This window comes from Heterocephalus glaber, unplaced genomic scaffold, assembly GCF_053883595.1.
Source record: "Heterocephalus glaber isolate CG9 unplaced genomic scaffold, H.glaber_assembly_v1.0 deba00001481, whole genome shotgun sequence".
Classification (NCBI taxonomy): domain Eukaryota; kingdom Metazoa; phylum Chordata; class Mammalia; order Rodentia; family Bathyergidae; genus Heterocephalus; species Heterocephalus glaber.
This window is the reverse complement of record NW_028258317.1, coordinates 283,206-310,813: the sequence shown is the minus strand read 5'-3', so window position 1 is coordinate 310,813 and position 27,608 is coordinate 283,206. Positions and strand designations below refer to the sequence as shown.

Here is a 27,608-nt window from a genome sequence, read left to right as displayed (position 1 = left end):
TGAGAACCTTCAGAAAACCAGGTGTCACCTAACAATCAAGATAAGGTACCAAAATCTTACCACATAGTAATCAGTATGTGTATTAGTTACTTTTCTCTCATTGCTGAGACAGAACAGTGGACAACCAAAGTTAAGAAGGTAAAGGTTTATTTAGCTCTCAGTTCAGAGGTTTCAATTCATAATCAGCTGGCTCCACAGCACAGTGGCACATGGCAGGGGGGCATGGTAGAGGAGAAACAGTACATGGCACCCACATGGTAGCAAAAGCAACAAGGAAACCTTAACAGCATCTTTCTGCCCCTTTTATCTTATCCAGATTACTGGGATTCGGGTGGTGCCAAACCCATCAGGTTTAGTAATCACATGGCCTTCATCCCAGCTTCACACACTCTAGATTCAGCCACCTCTAAAAAGCCCCATCTATGACTGCATGAGGCTTTGGGAGACACAAACCATAACAGTACAGGAGACTTCTCAATGAATTTAAGAAAGTTAAATTCTGTTTCCAGGTAACTCTGTGAACTTGAAGAAAAGAGAAATCTTTCAATATCCTAACAGAAACAACAGAGATGGAAGCAATTTTTTAAAAATAAAGAAGTTTTAAAAATAAAAAATAAAAAAAATTAAATTAAATTTTAAAATTTAGCTGAAAAATATACTCTATAAAATTTTAAATGCCACAGAAGGCATCAACAGCAAGACAGGTCACAGAAGAATTAGTGAGCTCAAAGACAAACTACTTGAAAACACTGTCGGAGAAGAAAAAAGGATAAAGAGTAATGAAGAAAGTTTATGGGAACTTTCATGCAGTATAAAGAACAAATATTCAGATAACTTGGAAGCAAGAGAGAATTGAGAATACCAAAGGGGTAAAAAGCTTACCCAAAGAAATAATAACAGATAATTTTCTAAACTTAGAGGATACACATATCCAGGTACAGGAAGGCCAAAAGTCACCAGTCAGACTTAACACAACTAAATTTACCCAAAGGAATCTTATAGTTAAGCTCTCAGGAGTTAAAAATAAAAGATTTTCAAGGCTGCAAGATAAAATAAATTAAGTATAAGGGTATCTCAATTCACCTGACAGCAGACTTCTCAGCAGAAACATAGCAGGCCAAAAGAGAATGGCATGAGATTTTCACAGTGCTGAAGAAAACAACTACCAACCAAGAACACTGTATCCAGCAAAGCTATCATTTGGAAAGGAAGAAGAAATAAAGACATCCGCAGGCAAAAGTTGAAAAAATATATCTCCACCAGACATATTTTATTTTAAAAAAAACAAGCTAGGCCAGAGATGTAGCTCAGTGGAAGAGTGTATGCTTAGCATAGGTGAGGTCTTGGGCTTGATTTCTTGGACAATGTGGGGATTGGGGAGTAATAGATGGAGTTCTTCAAGCTGAAAGAGACACAAAAAACTCACAGGACTATATAAAACTCACTGCTAAGGGTAATTATACATGCAAATTCAGAATGCCTACTATAAACATGAGATATAAACCTTTCATATCTTTGGTATGAATACTAAAAAAATTAAAGCTACATGGACCTGGGGTGTGGCTCAGTGATAAAACCACTTGCACTGTATGCACGAGGCTCAGTGTTTGATCTCCAACACCCCCAAAACAAATGAAAGCCATAAATGAAAAATATATAGTGAACATAATAACAATGACAAAAGACTGAAGGCCTTTCTTCCAAGATAAGGTACAAGGCAAAGACAATTGCTTTTGTTACTTCTATCCAAAAGAGTATTATAAGTTCTAGGCAGAGTAATTAGACAAGGGGGGAGGGGGAAGGGAAGGAAAGGAAATATTCAAATTGGAAAAGAGAAAGTAAAATTATCCCTGTCCACAGATGACATGATCTTAAAGTATAAAAACCTAAAGATTCCACAAAAAACTATTAGAATTAATAAATGATTCAGCAAAGTAGTAAGATACAAAGTCAACAGGCACAAATTAGTTGCATTTCTACACAATAACAACGCATACTCTAAAAAGGAAACTTAAAAAGTAGTTCCATTTAAAACAGCATCAAAAAGAATAAAATACTTAGGGGCCAGGGATTTAGCTCAGTGGTTCCACCTCCTGCTTCACAAGTGCAAGGTGCCGAGTTTGATCCCCGGTACCAAAAAAAAAAAAAAGAATAAAATACTTAGAAATTAATCAAGGAAATAAAAAAAGACTTGTACAATAGAAGCTATGAAACACTGCTGAAAGAAATTTTTAAAAACATAAACAAATGGAAGCATATCTTATGTTCATGGGCTGAAAGATTTAATATTGTTAAGATATGGATACTACCCAAAACCATCTCCAGATGTAATGTAATCCCTATCAAAATCCCAATAGTGTTTTTTACAGAAATAGAAAATCCTATCATAAAATTCACATGGGATCTTGAATACCAACCTTGAAGAAGAAAAAAGCTGGAGGGCTCACACTTCCTGATGTTAAAACTTATTACAAAGCTACAGCAATCAAATTAGTGGTACTGCTAAAAGAATACATTTGTAACATTCTCACCACAAAAATATAAGGTTATGAACACATTAATTAGCTTGACTGAATCTTTCTGCAATGTATATGTAGAAAAAAAAACCCAGTTGACCCCATAAAAATATACAATTATTTCTCAATTAAAAATAATGGTATAGTGGCATAAGACATGGTCAATGGAATAAATTAAGGAACCTAGAAATAAGGCTTCATATAGTCAAATGAATGTTGGTAAGTGTCAATACCATTCAATGTGGAAAGAATGGTCTTTTGCAAAGCTTACATCCTTCACCAACATAAAATACAAGGATTTCCAGTTGCAGAGATGATTCCAGTGGCAATACTGAAAACAGAATGGATGTGGTTCAGACTAGAGGCAGAGAGACAAGGTAGAAGGCTTCTGTAATAACCAAAATAAGAAGTAACAGCCTAATTAATACCAGCATTAGGCCAAAAAAAGACAAAAAGGTGAAAACATTAGGAAGGCAAAAATCAAGAGGAATTGGCCACTGCCTTCAATATGAGTTTGAGTAAGGATGACTTCATTTTTTCCCCATTTAAATGACTAGGTTTTTGGTGGTACCATTTTTGTAAGAAAAAAAAAGCCCCCTGAAACAAACAAACTCACACACACAGTTTTGTTTGTGTTTTTTTTGTTGTTGTGGGGTTTTTTTTTGGTACTGGGGATCAAACTCGGGACCTTGAGCTTGCAAGGCAAGCGGCAGAACCACTGAGCTAAATCCCTGGCCTGACACAAAGTTTAAAAGAGAATATTACCAAAAATTTAGAGTGAATGGAATCTACACACAGAGTATATTCTATAATAAATGTTTAAAAACTAATTTCTACCAAAAAAAGAATCTCATTAATATTTTTAATATATCAACCTATCTCAATATCCCTTAACACAAATGATGCTCTCATTAAACAGACATAAAAGTTCAGATCAGCCAATTTTCTCTGGAAAAAAATAAAGTACCTGGATGTTAGCTGGAAACATTTCAGCAGCTTGTCTAGAACGAAGGAGATGAGGAACAATCTTTAACTTGACTCTAGTACTGACTGGATCCCTTTTTAGCTCAGGCTTCAGAACTGCTCCCTATAGGAAATATGTTTAATTATGACTCAGTATTTCAAAATTATTTATTGCCTTCTACTCCTAAAGATTACTAAAGACTCCAAATCTTTCATTTGCATCAGTATAACCTATCACTTTTTCTTATACTAGATATTAAAACTAAGAAATTTTAAAATTATTTACTCACTTAAAAATATTAACTCATTACATACTTTCATAAATAACATTTTTATGAGAAACAGCTATATTTTCTAAAACACTGTACTGAGGGAGTAGCAGTTTTACATTTACACTTTGTGCAATTATCTTCAATCTCCATCATAATACTAGAAGACAGTTGGATTCTTACATATTCTTTTGCATTCAACCTGCTACGATACATTGTTTACGTGGAAGTATGTGATGAAACCCAGCTTGCACAAGTATGCTGTTAGAGAAGTAGAGAGGATTTCAGCCTCTTCAGGTGATGGTGGATCTTTTTTGATACTACACCAAAACTAAACATATAATAATTTATTAAAGGTTAGCTACAATTTAGAGTTTAAAACAAACCAGTGAGTTTTTGCATGCTCTGTTTTACTAAATAACATTAGTCTATTTTACACTTTCAATGACTCTTATTCTTGTACTTTCTGTAACATCACTGGTCATCTGGAAAACACTGGCCCCACTGAGTTAAGTAAATGTTTCATCCTAACACACAAACACAAACCAAAAAATCATGTTCATATTATCACCAATACCGTATCAGAAAAAACCATACTGATAAGCTGTCAAATCACTGAGATAAGTTCGTTTCCCACAATCCTAATTTTTTTTTGAATAGTCAATTTTTCATTATTCCCCCAAAATCATGTTTTCCTTGAATTGACTTCATTTTTTTTTTAGAGAACATATCTGCCCAAAACCTATCTCAATAACCATAGTAAAGTAATTTCTACAGCTTCATCAGGATATTAATTAAAGCTGAGTTTTATTCTCTCTCTCCTTTGTTTTTGTTTCGTATTATGAGTGTATGCCAGTAGAGATCAGAACATTTGCTCATATTGTTTGGTGACATGAATTTGCTTTGATTTGTGATAGGATCTGAACATATACACCCACCACTGCTTTTGTACTATCAATACAAATATCCGCAGTTTCTTAAAAAGTAAATAATCTCTTGCCTTTGCTAGAAAAGCTCCCTGATCCCAAAAAGGTCCTTGGACCACACTCTGACTCTCCTTCATTTTCTACATAAAGAACATGAGGTCCACAGAAGGTCTGTGATTAATCAGTCCTCTCCTACCCAACACACTCATGTGCAGCCATTCAGGGTTAGAATTCAGGAGTCTCAATTCATTATTCTTTCTATAATACCACACTTTAATTTAATCTACTTGGAGCTAATATGGATTAAAAAGCAAGAAAACCAAGGAAGCAAACATATCATACTTGTACATCTGAGTCTGAACATGTAATATTTTTAAACATAGTGAAGAAGCTGGGAATGGTGGCACACACGTGTAATCCAGGCACTCAAGACGCTGAGGCAGGAGGATTACTGCAAGAACAAGGCCAGCCTGGGTACACAGTGAGCCAAGGCCAGCCTAAACTACACAGCAAGACCTATTCTCAAAAATAACAAAAAAACAAAAAAAAACACAAAGACTGGACAGAATTTGTTACTAATAAAGATTTTACTTTATTGATGCAGAAGAATCCATCTTTTCTTCTACATTCCAGACCAGGGATCAGCAAACTATAGTCCTCAGGCCAAAGGTGACCCATAATCTGTCTGGATAAGGCCTGTGAATTAGAACCAGTTTTACTTCTTTTGTTGTTTTGTTCTTTTGTTTTTTGAGACAGGGTCTTGCTATGTAGTTCAAGCTGGCCTTGAACTGACTATGCAACTCAGGATAGCCTCAAACTCATACTCCTCCTGCTTCAGCCTCCCAAGTGCTGAAATTATAGGCATGCTCCACCACACCCCGATTATATCTTTTAAATGGTTTTTAAAAGAAGCAATATTTTGTAACACATGAAAATTATTGGAATATGTTAATGTCAGGATCCATAAAGTTCTATTGGAACACAGTGTGCTCATTTAGTTATCTATTAGATATTGTTTCTTACTTGTTAACAGAGTTGAGTAGTTGCAGTCTCAGAAGCTGCAGGTCTGCAAAGCCTAAAATATTGGCAGAAAGTTTGCTAATGCCTAATCTAAATAATGTATCAACATTATTTGTGCGCCTGAATTGAAAACACCAAATCTAGTAAACACAGTTACTGGGAGATTTTAATTAATCTAGATTAGCATAGATTAAATTAAAACGACTGGGGGAAAAATGTACAAATATACACACATCACATCAACAAAATGCATTTTATCCTGATGTGAAAACAAATCAAAACAACCTACCTCTTTTGTCTTCAGTGGTATATCTCCAAGGTATACCTTGTACATCTTATTGATGATGGCAGGATTATTCCAGTCAATTAAGCTAGGGAAGGTTACAGTACAAGGTGTTAAAATTATTTTTCCTCCCACTTTAATTATTTCAAAAAATTATAACCCCAATACTTATTACCAAAAGAAAATATTAGAAATACACAAAATGAAATGGGCAATTGACACTGGAGAAGAGAGGAAATGAAGCGAACTAATTTCTATCAAAATTAGCATTAGGGCTGGGGATTTAGCTCAGTGGTTCTGCCCCTGCCTCACAAGCGCAAGGTCCCAAGTTCAATCCTTGGTACCAAAAAAAAAAAAAATTAGCTTTAAAAACAAAGCAAGTCACTTATCCCACCTTAATTTACCAGATTATTGTATCCAATGACCCAATTTGGTACCAAACAAGAAAAGTGGACTGTATTCCTAATATGTAGGCTCCCAGGGCCAATGCCATGGAGCTACTCAGTAGAGCAGAAGTATACTATGCTTAAGAAGCTGGGAACAGGGGGTGATTTTTCTGTTTAACCACTTAGAAAGTGACAAGTGGAGCCCAGGATTTAGCTCAGTGGTTTCGCCGCCAACCTCTCAAGCACAAGGTCCCAAGTTTGATACCCGGTACCAAAAAAAGAAAGTGACAAGTGGGACAAATAAAAGTTTTACCTTCACACCCTAAAGGCTTGTAACTCATTGTACTTATCTAATATTATGTCACTTGATTCTCAGTATCCCCTCTTCCTTATCTATCAGCACATACTAGCAGCTTGAGCACTTAATTCTATGGAGCAATCATGTTGCCATTTGACACTGAGATTCCTGGGCTAAACAAAAAGTGAATTAGGATATGAAGTAACTGGATATAAGGTGATTACCAACACACACACACACACACACACACACACACACACACACAAGAGTAGATCTTATCCAATCATTTTATAAACCTAGCAATAATGCAGTCCTTCATTCTACTTGACCACTGAGGTTTTACCAAACTATACTCTGCCTTTTGACACTGGTTCTGCTTTCAAGCTATTGCTGCACTTGTGCAAATAAAATTTATCATGGTGTTTCAACTGCTTTTCTGATTCATCTCTTTTTTTTTTTTTCCGGTACCAAGGATCAAACTCAGGACCTTGCACTTGCAAGGCAGGCATGGTGTCATTGATATAAATCCTCAGCCCTGTTTTGTTTTTTTTTTTTTTGGCGGGGAGGCTTTTGAGACAGTCTCATTGTATAGTTCAGACTGGCTTTGAACTCACTTTGTAGCCCAGGTTGGCCTCAAACTCACAGCAATTCTCCTGCCTCAGCCTTCTAAGTGCTGGGATTACAGGCATGTGCCACCATGCCTGGCTTCATCTCTTCTTTCATTGTTTCTTCTCTGGCTATCCACAATCACACTATTCTCAAAGACATTTCTACAACTCTCCTTTAGGCATTATTCACCTATGTTTTTTCTCAGCTGACTGCTACTAGGTAATTTTCAAGCTTCACCACTATTTCCTTTCTACAATACTTCAGGTTTAGAGATTTTTGACAAACTCAGAAAGATTTTAGGTAACAAACTATAAAGATTTGTTAATGGTTAACTAAGGAGGGTAATTTTTCACTTCCTTTTTTCTCTGCATCTTCCCATCATTCTAGTTTTAGTTTTCTGATTACATTTGTTGTGTGAATTAAGAAATGAGTAATACAGAAAAAAAATTCCTTATAACATGAACTATTTCCCTATTCTTTTTCAATATATCAACCACTAACTTTTGTCTATCTTTTTCTAGATTTCTTTGCTATGTGAGTTAAAAGGATGGCTATAGCAGGCAGAGAAGCAAAGAAATAACAGATACATTATTTGAAGAGAAACTTTTTCCTTGACAAAATGGGGTAGCTTTGTAACATTCTCCATTTACTTTTTATCTCTTAACAATGTTACATTGTTTTTATAGAAAAATACATACAACTTTAAATAGATGAAACCAAAACTAATTAAAATATTTAAGTACCGGGAGCCAGGGATTTAGCTCAGTGGTTCCGCTGCCTACCTCACCAGGTGCAAGGTCCCGAGTTCAATCCCCAGTACCAAAAAAAAAAAATTTAAGTTCCAACATTCAAAGGCACAATATATGGTATAAAGAATAGGGGCAGTTAAAACACAATATAAAGTTTTAAAGGAAAATTTCTTTGATACTTCAAAATCAAATTTCTTGGAGGAGACACCAGCAATATTCAGTTATAAGAAGCAACAACGAATTTAAACTTAGGTGGAATGTTAAATACAATATATTCCAATCATATTCTAGTACCTAAACCCTGACAAGGTTAGGCCAGCTTCCCAATTTCATACAAACAACTAGGGGCATCAGCAGAATTAAGCCCATAAGTAACACTCTCCTCTTCTATGGCAACTTACATGCTGTCCAGGGAGAAGCCTTCCCAAGCACCACCACTGTCCACCCACATATTCCAATAAGCAAACTAAGACCCCATGAAGTTACCTTCCTTACTCTATCACACCTACTTGTTGGTCTAAGAATTCTTAGAGAAAACTGCAATACATGCAATCATTATAAAGTCTTATGACCTTATTCACATTTCACTGTCCTCTTGCATGTTATTACACAGGTGTAAGCATTAAAATAATTTTTTAAAAATCCATAACTTGATTTTTTCAACCAAACAGCTTCAGTCTTTGTATATGTCAATTTTAAAATTTATAATCTAATCCATAATTTGATTTTTTTAACCAAATAGCTTCATTTTTTCATATTCTTCAGTCTCTGTACATGCCACTTTTTAAATGTACAATCAATACATTATACCATTTTGTATTCTGCTTTATTCACTTGCCATTATTTGGGGGGCAATTTACATATTACTGTATTATAATTATTTTGGCAGACATACAAATATTGTATAATATTCTATAAAGTTATATACAGTTGTTTATTCCCATTGTGGAAAACTAAATTTGCTTCCACATTTTAACAATTACGGGAAATGATGTAGTAAACAAATCTATAACATTTTCTTTTTCTTCTTCTAAATGATTTCTTTATGATAAATTACCAGAAGATTTTGATTTATGATTCATTACTTATTGCAAACTGCTTTCTAAAAATTATTTCAAATTGGGCCACGGATTTAGCTCACTGGTTCCGCCGCCTGCCTCCCAAACTCAAGGTCCTGAGTTCGATCCCCAGTACCAAAAAAAAATTATTTCAATTTACTATGCCAATAAACAGGGTGTAAGAATAGCACTTTTGCCAGGCATGGTGGTACATGCCTGTAATCTCAGAATTCAGGAGGCTGAGGCAGAAGCTGCTGCAAGTTCAAAGACAGCCTGGACTACACAGCAAGACCTTATCTTAAAAAAGAAAAAAAAAGGAATAGCAGCTTCAACAGAAATGTAAATGAATTTACCAAGAGCTATATAAGTGCGGGTGGGACGGGGCACATGCCTATAAGCCCAGCACTTGGGAAGCTGAAGCAGGAGTATCACCCTGAGTTCAAGGTCAGCCTAGGCTACATAGTCAGTTCAAGAACAGCCTGAGCTGCCTAGCGGGACCCTGTCTCAAAAAAAAACAAAGAAAAAAGCAATATAAGTTTACAGCTGGGTAAACTGGTATCCAACTGTTTTATTTTTCACTGATTTTATCTTACACAGAATATTTTCACGAGTTTATTTACTATTTGCATCTCCTTCTATGTGAATCGGGATCTATTCAACAACTCTTTTCATGAGCCTGATTTTCACTGTTTAACCATAATACACATATCCTTACCAAAGGCAATCTCAAATGGTTTAAGACAAAGAATTAAAAATACAAACTTTCTTGGATCTCACATTTTTTTCTTAGCGTTAATTATGTAAGTTTATTTACCTAGCCAAAAGTCTTACTTCTTGTGATGATATTCCTAACTTATGCTCCTTTAAATTCCACTTACAAGCAGCTCTTCTAACTTCTTACTCAGAAAGCTGCTTGCTCTTCAGTAAACTTTACTTATACAACCTGGGTATATTTCATAATATGCTAATTTGAATATCTCATTTCATAAAATTCTGAAAGAACAAATATGTGTAAAGTATTTAGAATGTGTGGCCCTTTTGCTTTTAAAAGTTTAACAGAGAAGTAGTTACCTTTGCTTGCTTTTCAATTCTAGGTCTGCTGCTGTTGCTACACTGTGGCGTGTGTCACTAGAAGCTATCACCAGGTGGAGAACAGCTTCAAGTTCAGGAACCTGTTCAGCTTCTATGAATTTCACTATGCCCAATTTACACTGTACATAAATGAAGGGAAGGAGAAAGAATCATCAGAGAAACAGAACAGTCCCAAAAAGTGTTGATTAATGTACCAGTGTGATTATAAACCAATGATTAACAGTAACAACAGTAGTAGCTCCTGCTTAGATTTAAAATACAACAAGGACTGTGCTAAATCATATATACTGTGTTTTCATTTAAACCTCACAATCTATGAGGCATGTATTGCTACACATCTTTCGGAGATGTGGAAACTGAGGCAAGGTTTAAGAGATTAAGACACATAGTAAGTGATGATGGCATGATTCAAATCAAAGTCTGTCTGACTCCAAAACAATTATATACAGAGCCCCTGTACTGAGACTACAACAGCCTCCCTAGAGTGATGAAACCTTGAGCCCTCCAGGTAAGAGGGTTTTACATGAAGAATAAAGCGCTCCGTGAATCTGTACAACATTTCAAAAAGAACTAAACAACTTACTTTCCATAGACTTACATTCTCTTGTTAATATGCAAATTCTTGTCCTCTATTTTCTTAGATATTAAAAACAAAGAATACGGGGCCAGGGATTTAGCTCAGTGGTTCTGCCGCCTGCCCCACAAGCACAAGGGCCCAAGTTTGATCCCCGGTATCAAAGAAAAAACAAAAAAAACCCCAAAGAGTATGATTTCAAATACATTTTACTCAAAGCATGTGTAATTCTGATCAAACAGTAGTCAATCTAATTGACTGGCTGAAATGAAACACTTGGATTCCATTTAGAACTTCATGCAATGTGAAAGAGCTATGAATTTCACTACAAATAACTACGATAAACAAATCTAAAAAGTAAAACTTTAATCTTCATGTTTTAAAACTCAATTAATAGTGGTTCTTACATATATGGATTAAGAAATTTCATAATAATTAAATGAAAAAGTCCAATTTAATAAAAAGGTATAACAGATCATTCTCCTGACTTGACAAAACTTCTTTAAGTGCTACAATAACAAAGACTCATTTATTTAAAGCATAAAAGGACAATTATGGAAGTCAAGCACAGAAAGATATAAACAAAAATATGTGTAAAGAAAACTAAAAATGACACACATCTCCATTAATGGGAAACTAGTTTAAAAAATCTAATTAAATTTTATACAAACATTAAAAATAATGACTTTTCCAAGCCTGAAATACTGTTAAATGAAAAAAGTAAACAACAAATGGCAGGCAAAAGTGTACTGTATAAAACTGTTATTTACATATATACACACATAACAAACTATAGATGAATAGTGAACTAGGGTGTCAGGATTTCAGGTAATTTTTAACTTCTCTTTATACTTTTTTTTCCCCCCAGTGCTGGGGAATAAACCCTAGGCCCTGCAATTGCTAAGCACTCTACCACTGAGCTACATCCCCGTTCCTATACTATTTTTAACTATTTAAACCTTTAACTTAACAATTAGAAAAAACTAAGTTGTTTCATTTTGAAGAAAAAGTGTAAAACAGGATATTTTAAAATTAGAAGAAAACAGATTTTATCTACTAAACTGTTCATTTCAGTACTAGATTATGAAACTGAAAAAAATGCATACAGAGGCCCTTTCCTTTCAGCAAATAATAACCAATGTAAGATTGTAACTAGGCTGGACATGTAGCTCAGTGGTACAGTATTTGCCTAGTGTGCTCAAGGAGCTGGGTTTGATGCCCTGCACCACACACACACACACACACACACACAAACACACTAAAACTCCAAAGATTACAAGTGAACATTAACAATTACCCTCCAGCATTTGTAGCTTTAACCCTCAGACAGACTTAGGTTCAAAGCCCAGTAACAGAAAACTGTGATGAACCTCAAAACCTTAGTGCATTTTGGAAATGGAACTAACAATTTCTATGCCTCATTGGGTCTCTGGGAGGATTAAATGAGAAAAGGTACACAGTACAGTGCTTGTCAGCCAATTACACTCACTAAGAGTAAAAGCTGTTACTATTTACCTTACTTACATCATGGTTTAAGGAAGGGAAAAAAAGATACACAAAATATAAAGGAGTAAACCTAAGCAGTTATAACCCCTACTGAATAAAGCATTCTATAAATGTGTGAGTGGCAAGAATGCCCCACTTGCCTGTTTATGCCTCTTCTGGGAACAGTTTTGATCAATGATCACTTACATTGCCAAAAAGAAAAGGATCAAATCACTGAGACTATCATGGAGAAATAAAGGAAGGATTAGAAGACTAACCCATGGTGCTTGAATTCCAAAACAATTACATACTGATCTCATCTGTTCTTCCGAGGTGCGTAATGTCACAGACACAGTGAGGCACCTTCTCTGCAGAGCACCAGTCATTTTTAAAAGCTGCTCAGAGAACATCTGTGTGCTGTTTAAATCCAGAATAAAAATCTTAATGCCAATTTTTAAATTCCCAGAAAGAAATATAAAAGGGAGTCATGCTTTCCCCCACACTGTCACTGTGAAGTACAGGGGTTCCTCACACAAAATGTACACCCCTAAAAAGTTGAACAGTATAAGATAAAATGTACTTTAACTGCACCAAAGGAGCTAGATAATTGTTAAACCTAAGTTAAAAAAAATGACAGAAATTAAATGTACTCAATTTATAAACAGATTGCACTTAATACTTGAAATATGTGAGCAACATCAGAAAGATTTAGGATTATTTCCCACTCCTCCTTTTCCCTAGAGCTTTAACAAATAACTACATGATGAAGAGGACACACTACATCAATTGCTCCTTTGAAATATATTTCTTTAGAGAGCCTGAACATACTGGAATTACGTTACACATGCTTCCCATGAACTTCATAAGGTTAAGTGTACACAGTCAAGTCCCATGATGAGCAAGCACTGTGTGATACCTGTTCCAACTGTTCAGGTGTCCATGGGTTATCACCAATAACTCGTTTTGCTGCATAAAAGCTCATTCCTGGGGGAGGCTGTGGGATTCCAGAACTTCCCCCACTGTTTGAAGAAGAACCCTGTGCTGAAGATGAACTTTGGCGACTCTGGGATTCATTTAACACATATCTGGAAAGAAAATCAAAACGCTTTATAAAAACACATGCATTTGGATATACATTCAATCATATACTGTTTAACCCTGTATAAAAACATACATTTTATATGTACTTACACACACATACATAAAAAACATTCAATCATATACTGTCTTCCAATATTTTCCTAGAAAGATAAACACTCAAAATAAAAATTTTATCATATACAATCTTAAAACTATCTAAGAAAAGGTATCCACGACTTCAGCAAAGTAATCAGTTATCAACAATGAATATAAGCTGGGCATGGTGGTGCACACCTGTAATTCCAGTACTCAGGAGGCTGAGGCAGGAGGATAGCAATGAGTTGGAGGCCAGCCTGAACTTCAAAACAAGACCCTGCCTCAAAAAAAACTATGATGAGAGTGCCCAGGAGGTGAGCTATGTGGGCGCCAGCACACACACATCCCCCCACCCCCGGCTGTGCCAAGCCATTACCTGGATCTACACCGCAGAGTTGCAGGGGTCAATAAAGGACATTGTTCTGAGCTCGAGAAGAGTAGAACTGAAGAACAGAAAGGGGGCCTCTCTGAGGACCCTTCATGAAAATTAAAGCCCACAGGAAAAGTGAAGAAAATCTCGGCAATAAAGGCACACCAGACCACCTTAGTTGGGGGAGCACAGGTGTGGACCAGAGCAGCACAGCTGCAAGCAGATTCCAGCCAGGGTTCCACCTAGACCCCAGAGGATGGGGACACACTGGCCCAAGACAAGGGCCTGCCTGGAAAAGAGCTGCACAGGCACATAAGCAACAGCCAGAGGTTCAACCTGATACCATCAGTAAGTACAGGAGAACCTAGCCAGAAGCTTGCTCACACAACAGGAACTGAGGTGCACAGCCCCCAGCCAAAGGCTTTCCCAGACAACAGCTACATGGGGGCCCTAGCCAATGGCACACCTAGATACCATCCCAAGTGTGCACAGGCCCAGCCAGAAGCCCACCCTGACAACAGGTCAGCTCAAGGATCCAGAAGGCCACCTTTCTGAACCCAGAAATTAGTGTACTCGTGAGCAGCAGAGAATAGACAGCTCTGCGGCTTGCTGAGAAATGAAGACCACTGGGTGAGCAAAAAGTTGCCTCAACAAAGGCACAGCAGGCTGCATCTGTTGAAATGAGAAGACACGTAAACAAGTCTCAAAACCAGACTTCCAGATCATTTAACACAACCCCAAAGGGAAACAAAATGGAACAATCTGATACTCAACCATCTGGACTCCCTGAAATGGCAACAAAAGAGGATGTGGAAAAAATGAATTCAGAAATAATTTCTCAGATAACAGCAGAGATCGTGCCCATAGTGCAAGACATGATTAATAAATCTAGAGCAGACACAGATAAAAAAAATAGAGGAGCTGAGGAACATGATGGAATCTCAACATAGGAAACAAATGGAATCTATAAAAAAGATGCAAACAGATTTCCAGGAGATTAAAAACACCATTGAAAGTCTAGGCAGCAGAATGAGCCAATGGGAGAACAGAATTTCAGATACAGAGGATAAGACTGTAATTAGTGACCAGGAAAGAAAAATTTCTTTCAAATAGTAAGGGACCATGTGAAAGGAATCCAGCATCTGCTAGACGATGGAAAGAAGAACATCAGAGTGACTGGAGTCAATGAAGAAACAGGAGAGAGTGTAGACGACATAAAATAATTGTTCACAGAAGTGATGGCAGAAAACTTCCCAAGCAGGGGAAAAGAACCTGACACACAGATAAGGGAGACATATAGAACTCCAACTAGGCTTGATCAAAAAAATCTACACATAGGAATATAATAGTTAAGATTCCAGAAACCCAACAGAAGAACAAAATTCTACAAGCAGTTAGAGAAAAGAAACAAATCACATACACAGGAAAGCCCATCAGAATCACAGCAGACTTCTCAACACAAACCATCAAGGCAAGAAGAGCTTAGAGTGATGTATTTCACGCCCTAAAGGAAAACAGCCTCCAACCCAGGTTGATTACCCTGCAAAACTATCTTTCAGAACTGATGGAGAAATAAGATACTTTCATGACAGAGCACCTCAGGAACTTCAGGAATACCAAACCAGCACTCCAACAAATTTTAGACAATATCCTAGAAAAAGACAACGAGGATCACAACCCCAGGAAGCACAGTAGAATGAATCCATCGGGCATGACAAGAAATTAAATGCAAAGGGGGAGAATCCAACAAAAAGAAAAAGTCATGACAATGCTAAGTCAATACATATCAGTTATAACCATCAATGTTAATGGTCTCAATTCACCAATCAAAAGAAACAGACTGGAAGAATGGAAGCAAAATCCAACAATATGCTGAATACAAGAAACACACTTAATTCAAAAAGAAACTCATAGACTGAAAGTTAAAGGGTGGAAAACAATACTCCATGCAACAGGAACCCAAAAAGGAAAAGGAGTAGCTATCCTCTTGGCAGATCAAGTGGATTTCAAACCAAAATCTGAAACACTTCTGGTACCAAGAATTTCAGATAAGGGATAGAAATCTATTGTGAACATGTGTTTTCATTTCTCTTAAGTAAAAACTTAAGAACAGAACTGTTGCTTCTTAACAGTAATACAAGAAATTTTTACGTTGTTTTCCAAAATGGTTTTATCATTTTACATTCACATTAGCAGTATTAGAAAGTTCTAACTGGTTCACACCTAAGCTGACATTTGTTCTTTTAAAACTTTTGACTTCATCTCCCTAATGAGTGTATAATATGATCTTGTTACTGTACTGATTAGTATTTTTCTGATTCTAATGTTGCACATCTTTCCTTGTACTGTACTGGCTATTTATCTTCTTCTTGTGTCTACTTTTTAATTGGGTTGTCTATTAATGAGCTGTAAGAGTTCTTTGTATATTCTGGTCATTTATAAGTATTATAAATATGTTCTGGATAAGGACTACTTTTTATTTTCTTAACGATGACTTTTCCTCTGCTCTTGTGTTGAATTTATGTTCTAAAAAATGTTAATGTTAAATAATCTTTCAAAAATCAGTGGACCATATATGTGTGGTACTATTTCTAAATTCTCTGTTTTATTCCATTGATGTATATGTCTTTCCTTACTCCAACATTGCCTTGATTACTGTAGCTTTAGAGGAAGCCTTAAAATTAAGTAATAAATGTCTTCTAACACCATTTTTTTTTTGCTTTTTACTTTTCCAGGTCCTCTGTACTCCTGCATAACTTTTAAATTTCAATATCCAATTCATTTATAGCAAGTATACAAAGACCAGAATTTTTATATATACCTTATGTTTTCTAATCCTGCTCAATTCAAATACAAGTTCTAGGGGCTCCTAGAGATTTCTTAGTATTTTCTCTGTAGATGATCATTTCATCTACATATAAAGATTTTCCTTCTTCCTTGCCAATCCTATGCTATTTGTTTCTTTTTATTGCCAGACTATTTTGGTGGGGACTAGGTTTCAAAGTTTAATGGACAGACGAAGAATAGGCATATCTGCCCTTGTTCCCCTTAGGGAGAAAGCACTGTATCTTTTCCATTCATATAAGGTGTTTTTGCTGGAAGTATGGAGTACATGTCTTTGATCTGTTGAGAAGGTTCTACTTCTAGTCTCCTGATAGCTTTTACCATGAACAGCTGTAGAATTTAGTCCAATACTTTTTCTGCAAACTACTGACAGGATCATATGGCTTTTTCCTTTCCTCTGTTTAAATGATGACTTATGGGGGCGGACCTTCCAATGCTGAACCAACACTGCCATCCCTATAATAAAACCACTTACTACATACTGCCAGATCTGACTTCTAATAGTTTTTGTTAAATAAATTTTTATTTATGTTCATAATTTTCTATTATCTTTATCCAGTTTTAGTATTGTTGATTGTTGACAATGTTGATTTCCTAAAATGAGGGGAGAAGTGTTCCTTTTTCTGCTTTAAATGTTTGATATAATTTATCAGTTAAAATGTATATGAGGGCCGGGGATTTAGCTCAGTGGTTTCGCCACCTGCTGCACAAGCGCAAGGACCTGAGTTCGATCCTCAGTACCAAAAAAAAAAAAAAATGTATATGAGCCTTTTGTTGTCATATAGGTAAGTTTTCAAGCTAGGAATATACTTTAATAGGTCCTATTCCAATTTCATATTTCTTCCAGAGTCAGTTTCATTAATTTGTCTACCAAGGTACTTCACAAAAGTTGTCAAATTTATTTCAAAAGATTTTTGTAATATACTTTCTACATCCTTCTAAATTCTGTAAAATCTGTGGTAATGTCCTCTAAATCTTGATATTTTAATTTTTTTACAAAGGTGTAATTGATATTGTGTAACAGGAAGAAAAGGTCTAAAAGGGAAGTAGGAGGGGTAGCGGAAAGGAAAAAAGGGAAAAGAAAAAAATATAAGAAAATGAAAAAAATGGAAACAAAGTCTTTGTAAATGGGGAAGGGTGCAGGGGATGAAGAGAGGGCAGGGGAATGGGGAAAAAAATAACCAAGATATGTCGTGTAAAGGTACAAGTTCCCAACGATGAATGTAACTGTATTTTATATCTAAAATATACCAATAAACTTAATGGAAGAAAAAAAAATATGATGAAGGGCCAGGGATTTAGCTCAAGTGTTGCTGCCTGCCTCGAAAGCACAAGGTTCTAAGTTCGATCCCCAGTACTGGGGGGGAAAAAAAACGATGAATATATTTTGTTTAGTCTCAGTCTACAAACTATTACTATAAGAGTCACTATGGACTCACTGTATTTTGAGTTTTTAGTTGATAACTATAAAGACAGGTTTGTTAACTGGCAAGGGGCAGAGGAGATCAGTATATTCTACATCCAAAACAGAATTTTAACAGTTATTCTCATTTCTGCTAAGTTGTACTTCACTTTCGATATTTTGTGAACACTTTTTACCTCTACATCGGAAAACTCACTGAAACATCCTACCAAATAAATACATAATATCCCCAAAAGTTGAAAAAAGTCACAAAGACTCAAAGAGGAAAAGTCATAAAAGAATTAGCTTGTATGTTCAAAGCCCTTCCCACTCCTTGTTACTAATTTATCATCTTATTTCTTTCCTGGCTTGTACAGAAATAAGATCTCCAATAAATTCATTCTAATCAAATTAAACTAGTGCCGGGAATTTAGCTCAGTGGCACTGCACCTGCCTTGCAAGCCCAAGTACCTGAATTCAATCCCTGGTACTAAAAAAAGCCAAAAAACCCAAAAAAAGTAAACTAGTATTCCTCATTTACAAAATAAAACTTTATATGAATATTAATTCAAGTCCCTTCAACTATAAAATTCAATGCTGATAAATTTCAACGTCATAGTGGCTATTAAGATAAAAAGTGAAAATGTAAACTACTACAATAGGTATGGAGATTTAAAAAAAAAAAAAAACTGAAACCAGAAATTCCATTTGATATTCCTCCTTCTAGGTATCTTTCCAAAAGAACTGAAGACACCATATCACAGTAATACATGTACATCCATGCTCACAGCAGCACAATTCTTGGAAGTTGGCTATATGTTCATCAACAGACGAACAGATAAAATGTGGTATTTAGACACCATCTGCCATAAAGATAACTTGAGTCATTTATAGGAAAATGAATATATCTTGAGACCATAATGTTAAGTGAAATAAATCAGACACACAAGCTTAAATATCACATGGTTCCTCTTATGTGAGAAACCCGACGTATAAATAAAGAGTAAAATAAAAGCTAGATAATAAGACATAGGGAAACAGATCTTTGTTAAAAGAGAAAGGGGATCAAGAGATGAAAGGTAGGGCTAGGGATTTAGCTCAGTGGTTTCGAGGCCTGCTGCGCAAGCGCAAGGACCCGAGTTCGATCCCCGGTACAAAAAAAAAAGAGAGATGAAGGGTAGGGGAGAGGGAAGGGATGAAAAAGGGAATTAAAATGTGTTATGTACATGTACCAACTCCCACAAGGAAGGTAAACATTATGTATTGCAAATGTATACAAAAAAAGGGATGGGGATCGAGAGATGGATGAGGAGGGAAGGAAGGGAAGGACAGGGGATGAAAGGAAGGAATTAAGACGTATTATATATGTATACCAACTCCCCGCAAGGAATGTAAACATTAGGTACTACAAACATGTACTAAAAAAAGTCTGTTACAGGGCCGGGGATTTAGCTCAGTGGTTCCAATGCCTGCCTCACAAGTGCAAGGTCCCGAGTTTGATCCCCAGTAACAACAATAACAACAAAAAAGTCTGTTACAATCAAAAAGAAACCACTTAGAACCTGGTAACATACTAAAACATTCCATATTACTTATATCATATTCATTCAATTCTTACATTCACACTATTTTATTAAAAATCTGTTAAAGAATCACTAATGTTTTTATATAAATTAGTCAAGTCCTCATTGATAAGGAAAATGTGAGCTCAGTGGAACCTCATCTGCCTTGGAAGCACAAGGTCCTGAGTTCAGTCCCCGTACCAAAAAGAAAGAAAAGAAAAAAAAAATGTGAGGACTCACTAGCTTGGGTACACTGTACTCCTACATAATTTAGATTTCATCATCACCTGTCAATTCTGGCTGCCTCCTTATCTAACAAATATAAAAAGTGGCTTTTTAAGTTATAGCAAGACCAGTGCAACTGGGTAAATCAATCAAGTACTGAACATGTAATACTTAACGAACCATCATCCTAAGCACAAGCCAGAGACTGACGGAAGTGTAAGATTCTCTGTCAAGTGGAACAAATGAAGACAGTAACAACGCAACACATGGAGCAGGCATTTCCCATGTTATCGGATGCAAATAAATTATATGACAGCAGTCATGGAAGCACACACCAAGTGTCTAAAGGCACGGAAAATCAAGCTACGAAATTAGAGCAGGAGCAGAAGAAACTACACTAGAGGGAAAGAATCAGGACGAATTCTGTTGTCTCTGGGTTGAACACAGACATGACATACAGTCCCACATGCTTAGCTTATTATGTACACATATATAAATGAGTGGGAAGAAACATGATGAAAGAAGCACTTTAGAAAACTGTCTCTAGCAGCAGGACAAGATATGCAGGCTAGCAGCAGATCACAATCTGGGCAACAAACCAGGTTCAAAAGCCAAATAAAGCACATTTTGACTACAACAAGCTGACAGTCTATTAGGGGAGAAGGAAGTGTGATAACACAAAGTGGCCACATATATGAATGTTCAGTATTATAAGGATGTAGAAAATAGCACAGTTATATCTGCTTAGGAAAAGAAATTTGTCAAAGAAACAGTTGACATTTAAGCCAGTAAGGTATGTTTTTCAAAGTGGCTATTTGTTGTTTTTCTTCTTTCTTCATTTCTTTCCTTCGTTTTATGGGGAAGCAACAGAAAGAACTGCATTCTCTTAGAAAACAGAAAGACAAGGGCACCTACGAGTACATGAAAAGCATGAATATGTGTATGTAATGACTAGAGAATGAGAACTCAAGGCTTTTAAGGCATGAGTGACCAGATTAAGATCTATGTTTTAAAAATCAGTAAACTCTACAGCAGTGTAGAGGGGTATGAAGAAAAGTAACTAGCAAAAAAGAAATTGTGACAAAGATTAAAAAAAGCCAGAACTAAATGGTAGCAGTGGGAATGTTTCTAGAACATCAAGGAGAAAGAAGATATTATGGAACAGATATTATAGCAACCAGCAAGAGAAGAACTAGAAACAATTTATAATTGTACACCAAAATAGCTTGTACAATCATTATCACATTGATTGTAAGTTAGAGAGTGGAACTATTTTTATGAAGAAAGACTGATTTAAGCTTTCACGGGATGAATCTGAAATCACAACAGCAACTGAGCATCTATAAGGCCAGTAAGTAATGGAGCTAGGGTTTAGAGGATGTTGAGACTGCAGCAAAAAATCTGAGATGCATGCATGCATTTACAAGTGAGAGTTCAATCATATAAAATAGCACTAAATTTCTAAATAGTAAATGCAATTAAGAATGAATTATCTCAGTTTTGTTTTTATCTTTTAACTCACCCATAAGGCATCAGAAGGACATCTAACATGAAGTCCAAAAGCAGCTGCACGGTCTTTGGTTTCTCAGCAAGATTAAATGGAGAAGCTGATTTTGATGATTCAACAGGGTATTTCATGTGAAAAAGGGTTGGTATTAAAAGATGCATTAAGCTGAAAAAACAATTACATTTATTGCAACTACTTTAAGATTCTTGTACATGCAAATAAAACATGAAAAAAAAATCACAAAACAAAAACTAGTAGTTGTAGCAAGAGCCATTCATTTTCAACACTATTAATATATAAAATTCTAATCTAAGGACTAGCCTCTATTTCTTTCTTACTATGAAAGCCCAATATATTGAGTAAAAACTGGCATTTAACCAATCTGTAGCTCATTATTAAACCATCTGCAAAGAGTATACAGAAAAAATGCTTAATGTTAATATCTGAAATTACTACAAGAGATTTTCTATTAAATCTTAGGTAAATCTCAACTTATAATATGACCTTGAAATAAAATTCTCTCACAATTAAGTAAAATAAAATTAAATCAAAAATATTTTAAAATCTTATACTTTGGATGCAATGTTACAGTTACCACTGCAGCGCTGCATGAATTTAAGCAACAGCTTAGCAATTCCTTTTTTTTTTTTGGAGACAGGGTCTGGCCTTGAACTCACTTTGATGTAGACGGGCTAGCCTTGAACTCACAGCAATCCTCCTACCTCAAGCCTCCTAAATGCTAGGATTACAGGTGTGTGCCACCATATCCAACTTAAAATGTTTTGGTTTTTAATTCTGATTTTTATCATCTTGTAAAATTAACTGCTTAAAAATAACTGACAAAAAAATGCACTTAGATTCAGAAAAATGTTGTTAGTCCTGCACATTTTTTAATGTTCACATCAAGAAACTGTGTAATGATATTAAAAAAATAGTAACTTTGAGGTACCACAGAAAATTCGACTACTTGTCAACTATAAGAGCTCAAGTATACTCATTTGCCAAGTGAAACCAAATGTGAACCTGCATTTGAAAGGTAGCTGTTGACACCTGCAAGCAGGAAATAAGATAATTGAGAAAATCATACCTATCCTGCTGTGGCTGAGGTTTTCCTTCCATGGCAGTAAGAAGCGTGGGGGCCAGTTCACATTGTTTTTCCACTGGTAGGCGAGGATACCCCATTTTAACATAAATTATAGTAAAATTCTAATACAGTAAGAAAAGTAAATGAGTATGAAAGAAATACTTTATGATTTCAATAAAAACATTTGCTAACAGAGAGTAATGGTTAAAAGAAACTACAAACATGAATTATCCTCTCTCCAGACATTTATTACAGTTACAGCTTGATCAACTATTCTTATCACTGAAGAAGTCCAGTACAACTTACTTAAGCTGCTTTAAGATGAGCTTTATTTGAGAAAGATAACCTAATCTAAATGTCAATCACTTATCACTAAAAAGAAAAAAAATAATCATTTAACATATTTAAACTAACATGCTACATATTAGCATCACATCTCACAATCTGTCAACTAATCTTTATAAGTTAGGAAGAGACCATGTGTTAAACTCCAGGCTGCTGTTGCCTAACTGGTCAATTACTAAAGCAACCTTACAACACTGTAGCACTCTGGTTCCTCACTCCAGTAACTCAGACATGGATCATGAGCCAGGGAAAGCTGAGTGCTATGGGTATGTTTGTATCTCTATAATCGATGCAAAAGCCACACACAAAGCAAACCCATAAATGCATATCCAGATTTACATATAAGATAAGAGATTTGCTTTTCTAAAGAATTCTACACTAAAACAAACAGGCTTCCTAAGATTACTTTAAATATCTTCTATTTGGCATGTTTACTGGCACACAGTGTTTCTACTGCTTAGGGAAAAGGACATGTGTAATGGAGTTTAACCTCTAGAATAAGCAAAGACAAGATGCCTAGACCACTAAGTGATTCCGAAAGATTTGGTGACTCTTGGTGTTAGAAGATTCGATAGATTCTGCCTTAGCACTAGGAACTACAAGAAGAAGGAAAAGAACACGACTTGTCTTTGCATAGTATCAGCATGATTTATATATCACTTTCATGAAAACAACAATTTAACAGGAAAATTTCTTACCAGCCTCAGATTTACAACTTTTGAAAAGGATATCTTTCTGAATGCACACCCCAAAAAGAGAATACTGATTCTAGCCTTCATATGTCTTCTTGCCATTTTACTTTTCCTTTATTATCCTTTGTTCATGCCTGCTACATATGCCTTCTCTTTTAACATACCCCTCATCTCTATTCAGACTCATCTCATATAATCTCACTAAGCACCAAATCATGTTTTATAATTGAGCTTTACTTTTTAACAGGATATATAAAAACTGTACATGTTCATAGGATACCATCTGATATCTCAAAGTATGTATAATTATATAATGTTTACATCAGGTTAAACACATCTATCTCCTCAAATATTTACCACTTCTTTCTGGTGAAATTGTCAAAATCCTTCTACCTTTTTGAAATATATAGTACCTTACTATCTGTAGTCACCCTACTATCCAACAGTATGCCATAATATCTTTCTCCTCCCAACTGTAATGGAGAACCCCATCCTTCTAACCCACCTACTCTCTCCAACCTCCTCTACTAACCACTATTCTACCCTCAACTTCTATGATATCAACTTTTTAGATTTTATATGAGGGAATTATTTTCCACATCATTATACCTGAGAACTCCTTTCACCAACATTCCTTTGTCCAATGTAAACAAGCATTCATTACCCTGTTCCTACCATTTCCTTCAAAGCACTACAGTATTTCCCCTGGCAGTACTCAGAGGGAAAACAGTGTGTCACCTAAAGAAAAACATCTCATGTTTCATTTAGAAGTGATCTAAGGTGAAATTCTAAATTTGCTAATACCCTGATGACACCTGATAAACATTATGAAACAAAACTTACTGTAAGTCAGAAAATATTCCAAAATAACACTCACTGTGACAAAGGAAACTGCAGCAGGATCCTGGTACTGAACCAACAGTGTCTCTACTGGGAGTTGTATTTTGGGACGGCTTTTTATACGCTTATTCAGATGGACGAGCAGTTCCATTACCTAAAATAGAGACAGAGAAAATGAAGTTATCTATCATATTTTATAAATTCATTTCTCGGATATCATTTATTTTAGTTTACAGCAGCCACTTTGTTCTTTTAAAGGATGTAAATCTGACATCCAAGAGAGTGCACAATATCAGTCTCACAAGATGCCAAGATCTTACAAGAAGAAAAAAATGTAAGATCCTACTGGTTTCCAGATCAAGCAGCACTTCAGGGAGGAAGCAACAAGAACACTGAGTCTTGAAGATGAAAAGAATTCTAAGCAATCAGTTATAAGAAGGTATAAGGGTTAAAAAGAACATGGCACATCACATTTGACCAAAACCCAGAAGAGTCTGAATTTAAAGGCTGAAACATTTTTTTATTCTTAAGATCATCTGATACTACTAAAGAATTTAAGTCAGAAATAACAAATTTCCTCTGCTTCAAGTAGGAAAAAGAGCAGAAAAGGAATTGACACATCAATAGCTCTTGTGGGTAGAAAGGGAGATACAGAGGTTTAAGATAAATGGCATCAATCTTACTCTAATAAAGAGATTACGTGCTGTAAAGGGAGAAGTGAGACACTGAGCATTGAGAAATAAGATTTTTATATAACCCCAACTAAGAAAGCACTCAAGAGTTTAAAATAACTAATCTAGAGGGCCAGATGTCCAGAATAGTTCTCTCTCATTTGTGAAATCTGTGCTCTTGCCTCAAAGCAAGCCTTAATGAAATCTATAAGGATGACTGAAAGTAACAGCAAGAGTTCAAAGGAATCTAAAGCAATGCTAAAACAGATTATCTTTCAGAATTTAAAAATCTAGTCATTTGTTAACTGAAGGATTAAAAAATAAAATAGCTTATATTGATCAAGTAGTTTTTCTACGCATTCTGCACTTGTGCACAGCAGTGTGCATTTCTTGTCTAATGATTCTCACAACAACCAGTGTCATCATTCTCACTTTACAGATGAAGAAGCAGATGCTTCAGGGAAGTAAAATAATTTGTCCAAGGATACTGAGCCAACGAGAGGTACAAGATATGACTCTCAGCCCATTTCCTTAACCTTTTCAAACACTGATGTGTAAGCACAAGTTAGCTACAGTGTAAGACATGATCCCTTACAGCAATCATGAAGCTTGCATTACCATTCATATTCTACCTAGTCCTGATGCAGCTAGATGACAAGAGAAATCAGAAAGAAACAGGCATTCTTGTTTTTTTGTTTTTTTCCAGTACCGAGGATCAAACTCAGGTCCTTGCACTTTCCAGGCAGACACAGCACCACCGAGCTACATCCCCAGCAGAAACAGGCATTTTAATCTGGGCAGATTCCTAGAAGTACTCTATGGTAAATTATTATTGGTAGTGACAAACAATCAGGTCCATAATTACATGCTTTTTATGAGAAATATAGTCTCAATTTTAAATGGAATAACTACTTTTCTTCTAGCAATATTATCACCTTAAATACTGATGAATCTCTTAAATTTGGTTACATATTGTCTGGAATCTTCTATAAACTTAAAAAAATAAAAAACAAGAGGTCAGTTGAACTAGTCTTTCCCCTGACTAAACAGAAAATAGTTAACCTCTGTCGTTAAGCTTACAGAATTGTCAGCTTTGGGAATATTTTCCCTATTAGTAAATTTTTTTATCAATATAAACTTTTGTTATCAATGTAAACTTTTTAATGTAACATACACTAAAATGCAGAATCCAGAGCACACTGATCAATGTTTTCACAAAATGAATACACCTATGGAACCACCAGAACCCCAAAAGCCCTGCATTTCACACCTCCTCCAAGTCACAAAACCCTTCCTCCTTAAAGGTAACCACTGTCCTGAATTCTAAATTTTTTAATTTGTATAAATGGAATTACAAAGGATGAACTCATGCCTGGTTTTTTTATTCTATATTATATATGAGTTACCTATGTTGTTGCTCACAAAAGTAATTCGCTTCCATTGCTCCAAAATGAAAATATAATTATCCATTAATAAAAAAACTAATTCCAGTTTGGAGCTATGATGAATAATACTGATCTGGACATTCTTACACAAGTTCTTTGGTGCACATGTGTACATATTTTTGCTGTATATAATCTAACACTCGAAGTGTATGGTTATAACAGTATGCATATGCTCAGCTTCCATAGTTATTTCCAAAGCTTTCCAAAATAATTATATTAATTTGAGAGCTCCTGTCATTCCATATTGCTGTCAATATTGGATAAGGTCAGGGCTTTAATTTTTAGCTATTCTGATGAGTCTAAATATACAAGGTGAGCTATAAAGTAGAATTCTACATAATAAACTTCATTTTCCTTAAAATAGGGCAGTATACTAATGTCAGTACAAATTCAAAACTTTTTAATTTCTCTTTCACACAATTTAACCAGAAATTACAAGCTACCTTACCCACGATCCTACTTAAGTCTAACATGGGATGAAACTGGCAGAACGGAACTCAAAAATTCCCTAAGTAAAAAGTCAATAGATAAAATACTGTAAAATTAATTCTAGTTTCATCAATTATAAAATTTTACACGGGGTAGGGTGACACTAAGTGGTAGAATGGTTGTGCAGCATGTGCAAGGCTCTTGGTTCAATCTCCAACAATAAAAAAAATTTACATATTTAGATTAATTATAAATGAGCTCTTATTAAAAATATACTCTTTTCACATGATAGTCTTATTTCACATGGTTAAAAAAAGAAAAACAACTGCATTCTAAATTTGTGCTAAGTATCTATACTTTGTTTAACAATGATACAACAATAAGTATGCCAACCATTATGTTGGCTCTACAATTTACAAGAGATATTAGTATTAACAATTTACTACACAAATTACAAAAGTCTGACCATCTAGCTATACTTGAAAATAAATAAGAGAAACAAACATCAAGAGTCTACTATCTGGAGTCAGAATAACATGCATGAAAAATTATGTTACTACCATCAGAGTCATTCTTTTACCCTCTACTTTTCAATCAAACTTTTATGTACACAATTTACTTCCATGTGTAAGCTAAAGAATGAACGTGTTCAGCCATTACACGAAAGCAGAAACATCTCAATTTTGGAATGATCTCACATTTCTAGTCCATTGTTAGTCATGTAATATAAAGTTACTTACCTTTTCAGTTTCAGGTTTTTTTTTCAATAAAATGGGAATAGTAAGAGC

General features: G+C 35.4%; 1 protein-coding gene across 14 annotated transcripts in view; it reads right to left on the bottom strand.

Annotated features, from left to right (window-relative positions):
* Ecpas (Ecm29 proteasome adaptor and scaffold) overlaps window positions 1–27,608 on the bottom strand; it is a 127,035-nt gene that overhangs the window by 66,341 nt on the left and 33,086 nt on the right. For 6 of the 14 annotated variants that reach the window (XM_004848121.4, XM_087184175.1, XM_087184177.1 and 3 more), the window contains 7 exons: window positions 24,313–24,429; window positions 22,402–22,520; window positions 21,330–21,479; window positions 13,145–13,313; window positions 10,149–10,288; window positions 5,984–6,065; window positions 3,484–3,603 (listed from right to left, as the gene is read on the bottom strand). In XM_004848121.4, the coding sequence (XP_004848178.1) occupies window positions 3,484–3,603; window positions 5,984–6,065; window positions 10,149–10,288; window positions 13,145–13,313; window positions 21,330–21,479; window positions 22,402–22,520; window positions 24,313–24,429 (897 nt within the window). Of the gene's footprint in view, window positions 1–3,483; window positions 3,604–5,265; window positions 5,371–5,983; window positions 6,066–10,148; window positions 10,289–13,144; window positions 13,314–21,329; window positions 21,480–22,401; window positions 22,521–24,312; window positions 24,430–27,608 lie in introns of those variants that run through there. The other 8 variants (XM_087184174.1, XM_087184173.1, XM_087184171.1 and 5 more) reach the window with 5 other exon arrangements.